Source organism: Myotis lucifugus, unplaced genomic scaffold (assembly GCF_000147115.1).
Source record: "Myotis lucifugus unplaced genomic scaffold, Myoluc2.0 scaffold_21, whole genome shotgun sequence".
In the NCBI taxonomy this organism is placed as follows: domain Eukaryota; kingdom Metazoa; phylum Chordata; class Mammalia; order Chiroptera; family Vespertilionidae; genus Myotis; species Myotis lucifugus.
In genome coordinates this window covers 6,243,320-6,256,281 of record NW_005871069.1, presented here as the reverse complement: position 1 = coordinate 6,256,281, position 12,962 = coordinate 6,243,320, and the positions used below count along the sequence as shown (strand labels likewise).

At 45.1% G+C, this 12,962-nt stretch overlaps 1 protein-coding gene across 1 annotated transcript; it reads right to left on the bottom strand.

Moving 5' to 3' along the window:
* Positions 1-7,966: 7,966 nt before the first annotated feature.
* Positions 7,967-9,348, bottom strand: LOC102436121 (L-lactate dehydrogenase B chain-like). Its single transcript, XM_006085733.3, has one exon. The coding sequence runs from the start codon at positions 9,180-9,182 to the stop codon at positions 8,178-8,180; it is 1,005 nt and encodes a 334-aa protein (XP_006085795.1). The 5' UTR covers positions 9,183-9,348; the 3' UTR covers positions 7,967-8,177.
* Between the last annotated feature and the right edge of the window lie 3,614 nt (positions 9,349-12,962).

Here is a 12,962-nt window from a genome sequence, read left to right as displayed (position 1 = left end):
ACATAGTGAGCTAATGTTTGAGAAGGGAGCCAAGAACACTCAGTGGGGAAAGAACAGATGGTGTTGGGAAAACTAGATAATCACATGAAGAAAAATAAAATTGAATGCCTATCTTACACCAATCACTAAAATTAACTTGAAATGTATTAAAGACTTAAACATAAGACCTGATACCATAAAACACGTAGAAGAAAACATAGTGAGGAAGCTCTTTGATATCAGTGTAGACAATGTTGTTGTTTTTGTTTATTTTATATGACACCAAAGCACAAGCAACAAAAGCAAATATCACCAGTGGGACATCAAACTAAAACACTTCAGGATAGTAAATAACCAACCCCCCCAACATGAAAAAACAACCTATAGAATGGGAGGAAATATTTGCAAACCATATATTGTCTAAGAGGTTAATATCCAAAGTAGATAAATAACTCATACAATTCAATAACAAAAAACAAACAATCTAATTACAATATAGGAGGCATAGCTAAATAGACATTTTTTAAAGAAAACATACGGATGACCAACAGGACATGAAAAAATGCTCAACATCACTAATCATCAGGGAAATGCAAAGCAGAACCATGAAATATCACTGCACACCTATTAGAATGGTTGCTATGAAGAAGACAGGACTGCGTGCTGGTGGTGAGGATGTGGAGAAAAGGAACATTTATGTACTGTGGTTGGGAATGTAAATTGGCTTACTCACTATGAAAAATAGTGTGGGCATTCCTCAAAAATTTAAAAATAGAACTACCATATGACCCAGCAATTCTGCTTCTGGGTATCTAGTCAAAGGCAGTGAAAGGAGGACATTCCCATGTTTACTGCAGCACTGTTCACAGTAGCCATGATATGGAAACAGCCTGTGTGTCAATGCATAGATGGATAAAGAAAATGTAATGCGCGCGCACACGCACACACACACCCACACACACACACACAGTGGAATATTATCCAGTCATGAGAAAGAGGAAATTCTGCCACTTGCAACAACATGGATAGACCTTTTGAGCAGTAAGCTAATTGAGAAAAGTCAGACATTGAAGGAGAAATCCTGCATGACACCGTTTACAGGTGGAATCTAAAAAAGCCGAAGTCACAGAAATAGAAAGTAGAGTGGTAGTTACCAGGGGCTGGGGGTTAGGGGAATTGGAAATACATTGTTTTATGGTACAACTAGCAACTAATAGACAAATAAAATTTTGAAGCCTGATGCACAGCATAGAGATTGTAGAGAACACTACTGTATAACAAACTTCAAAGTTGCTAAGAGACCAGATCTTAACTGTTCACACCACAAAAAAAAAGTGAGCGTGATCAGGGTGTTAGGGAACCTGAAGTGACCATTGCATTGCAGCAACTAAGTGTGTCAAATCAGCACGCTGTGCTCCTTAATCTTACATGATGCTATATGTTCATTATCTCACAATAAAAATAAACTTTAAGAAAAGTAACTAGAAAAGACAAAAGCATATGGTCATTTCAATAGATACAGAGAAAGCATTTGACAAAAATCCAGCATCCATTCTTAACTAAAAACAAAACTAACTCAAAAGCTAGGACATAAGGGAAGTTCCTCACCCCAGGGGCTCCGTGAAAACCCCAGTGTAGACATACCAGTGAAAAGCGAAGGCTTCTCCTCCTCGGGGAACCAAGCCAGGGCTCTGCTCACCACCCTCTCCACACTGTCCTGGGCGTCCTCACAGGCCTTGAAGAGAAGGGAAAGGCAGGCCATGGAGGACAACGAGCCCCGACACGCTGGTGGCCTGGCTCTGCCCCATGTGGGCCTCGACGTGGGCGAGGCCCGCTGCAGCCCATCTGGTCTTCTCGCCAGCACCTCAGGGCAACAGTCACCCGGCCTCTGCCCCTTCCGGCTGGCTGTGTCTGTTTGTTCACTCCGCAAACGCCCGCTGCCAGGAGTGACCCCTGGGATGGAGGTGAACGTGGCCCGCAAGGCCCCTGCCCCAGCGGGCCGTCTCCAGAAACAAGGTCCCGGCGGAAACACACCGGCACGTGAAAAAGCCCCCACTGCCAGAGGCCGGGGCGGGAGAGCTACTTCCTGGGGGGCCGAAGAGCACACGCGTCCCTGGGGGAGCCCACGGCACAGGGGACGGCCGACAGGAAGCGGACTGGCTGCAGTCACCGTCAGCACCCGGGTTTGAAGCGAGGGCCTGTGATCAGGTCACTGTGGCTGCTGTGAGGACGGGGTCAGCGGAGGGCAGGGGAGCAGAGAGGCTGCTCAGGGCCGTGGAGGACAGACGACAAAGTGTCCACGCCGCCACACTCCTCTGCCTACATCTCCTCCTCTGACCATCTGAGGTGGGCTTCCGTCCTTGGGCCCGGCTGGCCAGACTTGCTGTGGCCACGGCAGTGCAGTGCGAGTGATGGCTGGCCAGGGGATGCCTTGCACACTTCATCTGAGAACAAGCGCAGGCTCTCCTGTGGGTGCGCCCCGCTCCTTGGAGCAGCTGATTGCAGCCTGGCCCTAAACAGCAGGTCTAGCCCATCTGAGAACTTGTGGGAAATAACACATACATCGTGCTGTTGTACACATTTTGGGGATGCCTTATGACTAGTAACAGCTAGCTGATAATCACTGCCTCCTGTCTCTTCCTGTCATAGCCAAGATTCCTAGGAAAGTCCTTCCTTCCCCTGTGCACTCAGTGCCCCCACCCCCCACCTGAGTCATCTCCTGCCTCTCCTTCCTCCAGTGGAACCACTGTCTCACTGATGTCTCTGGTGACCAGTGACATCATTGTTGAGAAATCCAAGCTCTACACATCTTTCTGTTGCCCTGGATTCATTCTTAACATCAGTCCTGTCTTGTCTGCTCTGCCTCTTCTCTCCAGATGCCCCTCTCCTGGCTCTCCTCCTCCCTCCCTGGCTGTCCCTTCTGTCCTGTTGTAGGCTCCTCTCCCCTGGCCTGTCCCTATATATTTTTTTCCTCTGGATTCTGTGGGGGCACTTTTCCTCTCTCCACATGTGTGCCCAGTGATCTCACACTCTCCTGGGCCCCCGAGTCCATCTGCACACAATATTGACCCCTCTGAACCCCGCACTGGCCTCCCCAGTCATTGCCTCTTCATTCCACAATCTGCCCCTGCCCCTGGCTACCCTGCCCAGGTCGTCACACAACCATATACCCAGATGAACAAGCCAGAGGTGCCCTCCTAGCCATCACTCCAACATCCTACCAGGCCCATCCCACAGTCCTATCTCCCCAGGACCTAATATGTCTCCTATCCTCACTCTCCTGAGCCCAGCCCACATCATTTCCATTGCCTCGAGCCCTCCAGCAAGCTGCTCCCCAACCTTCCCCCTCCCAACTCCCACCTACAATTAAATCCACTTTTATAGGGTGCCACAGGGACTTATTCCCAAAACATAGATGTGATGATGTCATACCCCTTATTGCAACTCTTTAATGGCTTCCTATCATCTTCAAGAGAAGTCCAAAACCTTTCACACCAGGTACAAGGCCTTTCCTGCCCCGGCTTTGCTTGCACCCCAGCCTCACCCAGGTCAGAGCCTGGGGTTTGTGCTCCTGGTCACTGTGCTCTGCCTGCAGCACAGCTCCCACTCTCTTCTGGCTGACGGGCACTCTTCAGGCCTCACACAGACCTCCATTTCCCTGGAAAGGTTGCTTGAGGCCCCAGCGCTCCAGGCTGGGTATGCCATCCTGAGCCCAGACAGAGCCCGCGGCAGGGAGCCTGCACTGTGCCTGCTGGATTAGGCTAGTATTTTAGGTTTTTTTGTTTAGGATTTTTGCATCATTTCCTGCATAATCACCCTTTCTTAGAATGTCCTTGTTAGGCTTTGAAATGAAAGTTATACTGGCTTTATAAAATGAGTTTGGAGTGTTTCCTTTACCTATTATTCTTGGGGAATGTTTTCCATTGCTGCTGTAACAAATGACCACAAACGTAGTGGTAAGAACAATATAAATGTATTCATCTTATAATTTTGGTGGACAGAAGTCTCCCTTTGGTCTCATCAGGCTCCTTTCCTTCTGGAGATTCCAGCAGAGAACCCATTTCCTGCCTTTTCCAGGTTCTGGAGGCCTCCCCCAACCCCCTATCCCGCCCCCTCCCCTGCACTCTCTGGCTCGTGGCCCCACCTCCATTGTCTTGTCCACAGAGTTGCATCTCTGATTCTGCTTCTGTCTCATTTTCCTCTGACCACAGCAGGAAAGCTCTTAGCTTTTAAGGACCTAAATATTAGACTGGGCCCACCTAGGATCGCCTTCCCATCGCAAGGCTGTAACCTAAACCACATCTATAGAGTATCTTTTGCAAGGTAAGGCAACCTAGTCATAGGTTCCAGGGATTAGGGAATGGGCATCTTGAGGTGAGGGCATTGTCTTACCTACAACAGGGAAAGTTTATGAAATGAACGGCTTTCTTTTTTAAATGTCTGGTAAGATTCTGGGAGAGTTATCACAGCCTAAGGAAATTTTAATTATGGATTGCCTTTTATTATGACACTAGAGGCCTGGTGCACAAAATTCGTGCACTGGGGGAAGGGGGTGTCCCTCAGCCCAGCCTGTACCCTCTCCAATATGGGACCCCTCGGCCTGTGGGATTGGGCCTAAACCAGCAGTTGGACATCCCTCTCACAATCTGGCACTACTGGCTCCCAACTGCTCACCTGCCTGCCTGCCTGATCACCCCCTAACCACTCCCCTGCCAGCCTGATTGACGCCTAACTGCTCCCCTGCCAGCCTGATCACCCCCAACTGCCCTCCCCTGCTGGCCTGATCATCCACAACTGCCCTTCCCTGCCGGCCATCTTGTGGCAGCCATCTTGTGATGACATGGCGGTGGCCATCTTGTGATGACATGGGCGTAGCCATCTTGTGACCACATGGGGGTGGACATCTTGTGACAACATGGATGCGGCCATCTTGTGCGAGGGTGTGATGGTCAATTTGCATATTACCTCTTTATTATATAGGCTTTTCCATTAACTCTTATAACAGTAAGTCAATTTTTAAATTGAATTTATCATTTCTTCTATATTTTCAAATGTTTTGACAATTTAATGTCTACAAAATCTGTAGTGATTTTTTCATTCCCATTGTTTTGGCCTTTTAACTTTTACTTTTTATTTTTGAGGAATAATTTACATTTAGTAAAAAAATTTCTATGTGTAGTTGCTTAAGTTTTTAGAAATGTACATAGCCAGGTAACCACCACCACAGTAGATATGAGATATTTCCACCCCCCAAAGCTTTCCTTGAGTGCTTTTCAAGTCCATGTGCCCTGCCCCTCCACATGGCCTGGCAAACATAGCCAATTTCTATCCCTCTAGTTTCACTTTGACAAAAATGTCACCTGAGGAGGAGTCGTAGTCTATAGCTTTCTGCGTCTGGCTTGACTTAGCATGCTACTTTTAGACTTATTCATGTTCTGCATGTATCAGTAGTTTGTCCATTGTATGATGAACTACAACTTGTTTATTCGTTCATCAGTTGATGGACATTTGGGTTGTTTCAAGTTAGGCAGAGTATGAAAAATGTCTGCTATAAATATTTAAGTACAGGTCTTTGAATGGAGAGATATTTTCAGTTATCTTCAATGCACTTTTAGAATTGTTGGACTGTATGGCATCATAGGCAGAACAATGGCCCTAAAGGTCTTCATCTCTGGACCCTTTGAATGTTAGGTTACATGGAAAGGGGAATTAAGGTTGCTAACCAGCAGGCAGGGGAATGATGCTGGTGGGCCCAGTAAGTGGGAGAGCAAGGAAGAGGAGAAGGTCAGACTGAGACATTGCTGGCTTTGAAAAGGGGGTCCAAACAGTTTTGAGAACAGTGGCTTTGTAGTATAGCTTGATATCTGGTATTGTGATACCTCCAACACTGTTTTTCTTTCTCAAGATTGCTGCAGCTATTCTGGGTCGTTTTTATTGCAGATGAATTTTTTGAGAGCTTGTTCTAGGTCTTAGAAGTATGTGGTTGGTATTTTAATGGGGATTGCATTGAATTTATAGATTGCTTTGTGTAGTATGGACATTTTAATGATGTTGATTCTACCAACCCATGAACACGGTATATTCTTCCATTTGTTCATTTCTTCCTCTATATCTTTTTCAGCATCCTCAAGTTTTCTAAGTACAGGTCCTTTATCTCCTTGGTTAAATTTATTCCTAGGTATCTTAATTTTTTTGTTGCAATGGTAAATGGGATTGTTGTTTTAGTTTCTCTTTCTGTGAGTTCATTATTGGTGTATAGAAAAGCCATAGACTTCTGGGTGTTAATTTTGTATCCTGCTACATTGCCAAATTCATTTATTAAGCCTAGTAGTTTTTTGATAGACTCTTTGGAGTTTTCTATGTACAATATCATGTCATCTGCGAATAAGGACAGTTTTATTTCTTCTTTTCCAATTTGGATGCCTTTTATTTCTTTTTCTTGTCTAATTGCAATGGCTAGTACTTCCAGTACTATCTCGAACAGGAGTCGTGAGATTGGGCATCCCTGTCTCGTTCCTGCTCTTAGGGGAAATGGCTTTAGTTTCTGCCCATTGAGTATGATGTTGGCTGTGGGTTTGTCATATAAGGCTTTTATTATGTTGAGGTATGATCCTTCTATTTCAACCTTGCTGAGAGTTTTTATCAAGAAATAATGTTGGATTTTGTCAAAAATTTTTTTTCTGCATCAATGGATATGGTTATATGATTTTATCTCTCAGTTCATTTATGTGCTGTATCACATTTATTGATTTGCAGATACTGTACCATCCTTGCATCCCCAGAATAAAACCTACTTCGTCATGGTGTATGATCTTTCAAATGTAATGCTGGATTCAATTTATTAGAATTTGTTGAGAATTTTGGCGTCTATGTTCATGAGGGATAATGGCCTGAAATTCTCTTTCTTTGTATTGCCTTTATCCAGTTTTGGGATTAGGGTAATGATGGATTCACAGAAAGAGCTTGGCACAAGAACAGACATATAGACCAGTGGAACAGAACAGAGAACCCAGAAATCGACACAAGCCATTATGCTCAATTAATATTTGACAAAGGAGGCAAGAACACACAATGGAGTCAAGACAGTCTCTTCAATAAATGGTGCTGGGAAAATTGGTCAGATACATGCAAAAAAATGAAACTAGATCACCAACTTACACCATACACAAAAACAAACTCAAAATGGCTAAAGGACTTAAATGTAAGACGGGAAACCATAAAAAGCTTAGAAGACCCCATAGGCAGCAAAATATCAGACATATGTCGTAGCTATATCTTTACCAATACAGCTCCTAGGGCAATGGAAACTATGGAGAAAATAAACAAATGGGACTACATCAAAATAAAAAGCTTCTGCACAGCAAAAGAAACCATCAACAAAACAATAAGAAAGCCCGCTGTATGGGAGAACATATTTGCCAATGTTATCTCCGATAAGGTTTTAATCTCCAAAATTTACAGGGAACTCATATAACTTAACAAAAGGAAGATAAACAATCCAGTCAAAAAATGGGCAAAGGACCTCAATAGACACTTTTTGAAAGAGGACATACAGAAAGCTAAGACATATGAAAACATGCTCAAAATCACTAATCATCCAAGAGATGCAAATCAAAACAACAATGAGGTACCATCTTACACCTGCCAGAAAAAGTGCTGGAGAGGATGCGGAGAAAAAGGAACCCTCCTTCACTGCTGGTGGGAATGCAGACTGGTGCAGCCACTGTGGAGAACAGTATGGCATTTTCTCAAAAAATTAAAAATGGAACTCCCATTTGACCCAGTAATACCACTTCTAGGATTATATACCAAGAAAACAGAAACACCAATCAGAAAGGATATATGCACTCCTATGTTCATCGCAGCATAATTTACAATAGCTAAGATTTGGAAATAGCTTAAATGCCCATCAGCAGATGAGTGGATTAGAAAACCGTGGCACATCTACACAATGGAATATTACACTGCTGTAAAAAAGAAGGGATTCTTTTTTTTTTTTCACACTACCATCGTTAATTTATTTGTTCAAGGACTCATGTTGCAAGCATTACACCAGGTATGGGCTTTGATTCTGTAAGCCCAGATTCACATATTTAGGAGGATAAAAGCAACTGTGATCCATGTTCATGGATGGAAACTAAAGGCTCATGGTTAATCACATTGTAGTTCTTAAATTTCTACAGCCTAGAACCCTGTAGTCACAGGTCTTTGAGGTCCTTCTGGATGTTCCAGAGGGTATCTGCGCTTTTCTTGAGTTGAGCAACCTCATCATCCTTCAGTTTCTGGTTGATAACACTGGTTAATCCCCGAGCATTCAGAATACATGGGAGACTCAGGAAGACTTCATTCTCAATGCCATACATCCCCTTCACCATCGTCGATACTGGATGAATCCTGGATAAATTTTTAAACATGGATTCAATGAGATCAGCCACACTTAATCCAATAGCCCAATTGGTGTATCCTTTTAACTTGATGACTTCATAGGCACTTTCAACCACCATCTTATGCACTTCCTTCCAATTTTCACTGTCTTTGTCCGTTCCCATTTCTGGATTCAGTTCCTGGAGAGAAACGCCTGCCACATTCACTCCACTCCACACAGCCACACTTGAGTCGCCATGTTCTCCCAAAATCCATCCATGGCAGCTGCTGGGATGAATGCCAAGTTTTTCAGCCATAAGGTAGCGAAATCTAGCAGAATCCAGATTACATCCACTTCCAATCACACGGTGTTTGGGTAATCCACTTAGTTTCCAGGTAACATATGTGAGAATATCCACTGGGTTAGAAACCACAATTATGATGCAATCAGGGCTGTACTTGACGATCTGAGGAATAATGAATTTGAAGACATTAACGTTCCTCTGCACCAGGTTCAGACGACTCTCTCTCTCTTGCTGGCGAACTCCAGCAGGTACCACCACAATCTTAGAATTGGCGGTCACAGAGTAGTCTTTATCTGCCACAATTTTAGGTGTCTGAAGAAATAAGCTTCCATGCTGCAGATCCATCATTTCTCCTTTGAGTTTATCTTCCAACACATCCACAAGGGCCAGCTCATCAGCCAGAGACTTTCCCAGAATGCTGATGGCACACGCCATACCAACTTGTCCAACACCCATGACAGTGATCTTATTGTTTGGGATTGTTGCCTCTTCTTTGGCAACTGGTGCAATCAGTTTTTCCTTAAGAGTCGCCATTGTGCCTTAATGGAGAACTTAAGATAAGACCTCCATGAAGCTGTTTGAATTTGGGTTCTTCTCTTCAGTCTATGATTCCGTATTAGTATTTAACAAGTTGTAATTTAATAATTTTCATCTTGTGGCTATTCATTCACTGGCAGGAGAAAGAAGGCTGCTCAGATGGTAGGAAGAGTCGCGCCAAGAAAAAAAAAAAGAAGGGATTCTTACCATTTGCAACAGCATGGATGGAACTGGAGAGCATTATGCTAAGTGAAATAAGCCAGTCAGTGAAAGAAAAATACCACATGATCTCACTCATTTATGGAATATAAAGAACATTATAAACTGATGAACAAAAATAGATACAGAGGCAAAGAATCATCCAACAGACTGTCAAAATACAGTGGGAAGGCTGGGGAGGGTTAAGAGGGGTAAGAGATCAACTGAAGGACTTGTATGCAGGCATATAAGCATAACCAATGGACGCAAGACACTGGAGGGCTGGGGTGAGGGCATGTGCCGAGGGGTGTAGGGGGGCCAGGGGGAGATCAATGGGGGAAAAAGGAGACATATGTACTACTATTTGTAATACTTTAAACATTAAAATAAAATTTAAAAATTAAAAAAAAAAAGAAAATGGACTCCAGGTCAGGAGCCAAGGAATATGGGTATCTCCCAGAAGCTGGAAAAGGCCAAGAGTGAGTCTCCCCTATAACACAGCCCTGTCCATACCTTGATTTTAGCCCTGTGAGAATCATGTTAACTGACTCACGAAACTATAAGAATATGTCTTATTTTAAGCCATGTAGTTTGTGATAAATTTGTTAGAGCAGCTGTAGAAAATTAACACATATGGTAAGGATAAGAAACTGCCACAGTGGTCGAATCACTTTGCATTCCTAGTTAACACAAGAACTGTACGTAGCCGAAACCGGTTTGGCTCAGTGGATAGAGCGTCGGCCTGCGGACTGAAAGGTCCCAGGTTCGATTCCGGTCAAGGGCATGTACCTGGGTTGCGGGCACATCCCCAGTAGGAGATGTGCAGGAGGCAGCTGGTCGATGTTTCTATCTCATCGATGTTTCTAACTCTCTATCTCTCTCCCTTCCTCTCTGTAAAAAAAAAAAAAAAATCAATAAAATATATTTAAAAAAAAAAAAGAACTGTACGTAGACCACTGGATCTGCCCCTCTCCCAATTGACAGGCCACTAGTGTTGCATTTTAGTTCTTTATCTATTTCTAACCATGAGGCATATCCATTGTTTTACAGTCATTCATTTAGATTTATCCATGTAATGACCACTTCCATTACTATATATTCCTTATGCATCATTTTTTTTTTTAACACAACTTAAGGGTATTTTCTCGTATACTCGGTGTTAAGAACTACTGGCCTAGACTGCAGTCTCTCATAAGTCACTTGCTCCCTGTAGTTTTTCCTCCAATACATCTTTCCCATGAGCTCTGGAGAAATAGCTGACCATGTGAGGTATAACTTTCCATGGCTCCTACTGCCTGGTGGATTGGTCTTATAGTCTTTCCTGATTTGTTTCCTATCTCACTCTAAAACCTCACCTTCCTCCTACCCCACATTTCCCCTCTACTCTCTATTCATATCTGGCTACCTTCTGGAGTACACAGATTTTATCAAAAACATGTTATTCCTTGTGCCTGGATTAACTTCCTCCATTCCTACATTTGAAAAACTACTTCCAATGTTTTAGAACCCAGTCACTTCCCCAGATGCTTTCTGTGCCGAGGTAGAGGCAGGAGCCCTCAGAGTGCTCTATGGCAGATTTACTCTGTCTTGTTACTACTGTTGCTCCACAAGGGCATGGAGAGTCTCCCAGCCCAAGAGGAACATAGGGACTAAATTGAGTCCATCTTCAAAATGGAGATAATAATAATGCCTGTATCACCTTCTCCTTTGTGTTATTTTGAAGCTGAAATCATAGCCTGTGAGCTTTAAAATCCAGGGCAGTGTGTACAAAGATTAGAGGTTGGTAGTGAGAAGCAACTCTGTTTCACATGTCTTATGGGAAAATATAAATAAAACATGTCTAGCTTTATTTTGTTTCCAGGAAATTCATCAATTTAAGCATCAGTAGATGGTAACTCACTTTGTAAGGAGATTTTGAACATTACAGTGCAATTGTTTTTTATATATATACTAGAGGCCCCGGTGCACAAAAATTTGTGCACTCGGGGGGGGGGGTGGGGAGGGCGTCCCTCAGCCCTGCCTATGCCCTCTACCAGTCTGGGACCCCTCGGGAGATAACGACCTGCTGGCTTAGGCCTGCTCCCGGGTGGCAGAGGGCACGCCCAATCCCTAGGTGCAGTCCCTGGTCGGGCTCAGAGCAGGGCCGATTGGGGAGTTGGGGCGCCGACCCTGTCATGCACAGAGCAGGGCGGATTGGGAGGTTGCGATGCCACCCTCAGTCACACTCAGGGTAGGGCCGATTGGGGGGTTGGGGCGCCGCACCCTGTCACACACAGAGCCGCAGGGCGATCAGGGGGTTGGGGAGCTCACCCCTATCAGGCACAGAGCAGGGCTGATCAGGGGGTTGGGGCGCCTTCCCTCGTCATGAACAGAGCAGGGCAGATAGGGAGGTTGTGGCCCCGCCCCCTGTCACACACAGAGCCGCAGGGCAATCAGGGGGTTTTGGCGCTGCCCCGTCACGCTGATCCCGGTGCCGGGAGGCATATTACCCTTTTACTATATAGGATAGAGGCCTGGTGCATGAGTAGGGGCTGGCTGGTTTGCCCTGAAGGGTGTCCTGGATCAGGGTGGGGGTCCCCACTGGGGTGCCTGGCCAGTCTGGGTGAGGGGCTGAGGGCCGTTTTCAGCCTGGCGGGTGACTGAAGCTCCCAACCACTCCTTTTTTTCTTTTCTTTTTTTAATTCTGGGCCAAGGCCTCTGCTGCTGAAAGCAGGTATCTGGTTTGTTTCGGTTCTATAATCGAAACACTGTATCATCTCCAGCTCTGAGATCCCTGCTGGCTGAAAGCTGGTTTCTGGGGTTTTGTTTAGCTTCTATATTTGTTACAATGTTTCAAACTGCCAGCTCAGAGGCCGGCAAGGCAGGCATGGAACGTTGGAGTCCTCCTTCATTGAAGCAAGCAAGCCTCATGTTCACTTCCAGCTGCCTGGCTGCCGGCCGCCATCTTGGCTGGCAGTTAATTTGCATATCGCCTTGATTAGCCAATGGGAAGGGTAGCGGTTGTACGCTAATTACCATGTTTCTCTTTTATTAGATAGGATACTAGAGGCCTGGTGCACACAATTCATGCACGGGGGGCGGAGGGGGGGGTGGTCCCTCAGCCCGACCTGCGATCCAGGAGTCCTCAGGGGATGTCCTACTGATGGCTTAGGCCCGCTCCCTGTGGTTCTCTGCTGTCTGCGGAGCCTGCTTGGCCGCTCCCGGGTTTCCACTGGTCATGGCCAAGCAGGCCCTGCTCTCAGTGGCCGCCCTCCAGCGGGACTGAAAAGACTGGCGCCGCCATCTTTGTGTCAGAGTGATGGTTAATTTGTATATTACTCTTTTATTAGATAGGACTAGTGGCCCGGTGCATGAAATTCATGCACATTAAAAGGGAATTAATTAGAGGAAATATTTTAATGTTGCTATTAATAGAAACATTAATAGAAATGTCAGAGATGAAAGAAAATTAGTAAAATGTATATGAAAATCTTCATCCTGTCTGGGACACGCCGCCAGACCCAGAGTCAAGTCCCCGCCCACCCGTGTGCACTTCGCCAATTGTGCAAGACCCAGACCCAGCTGGCCCCACCCCATTGG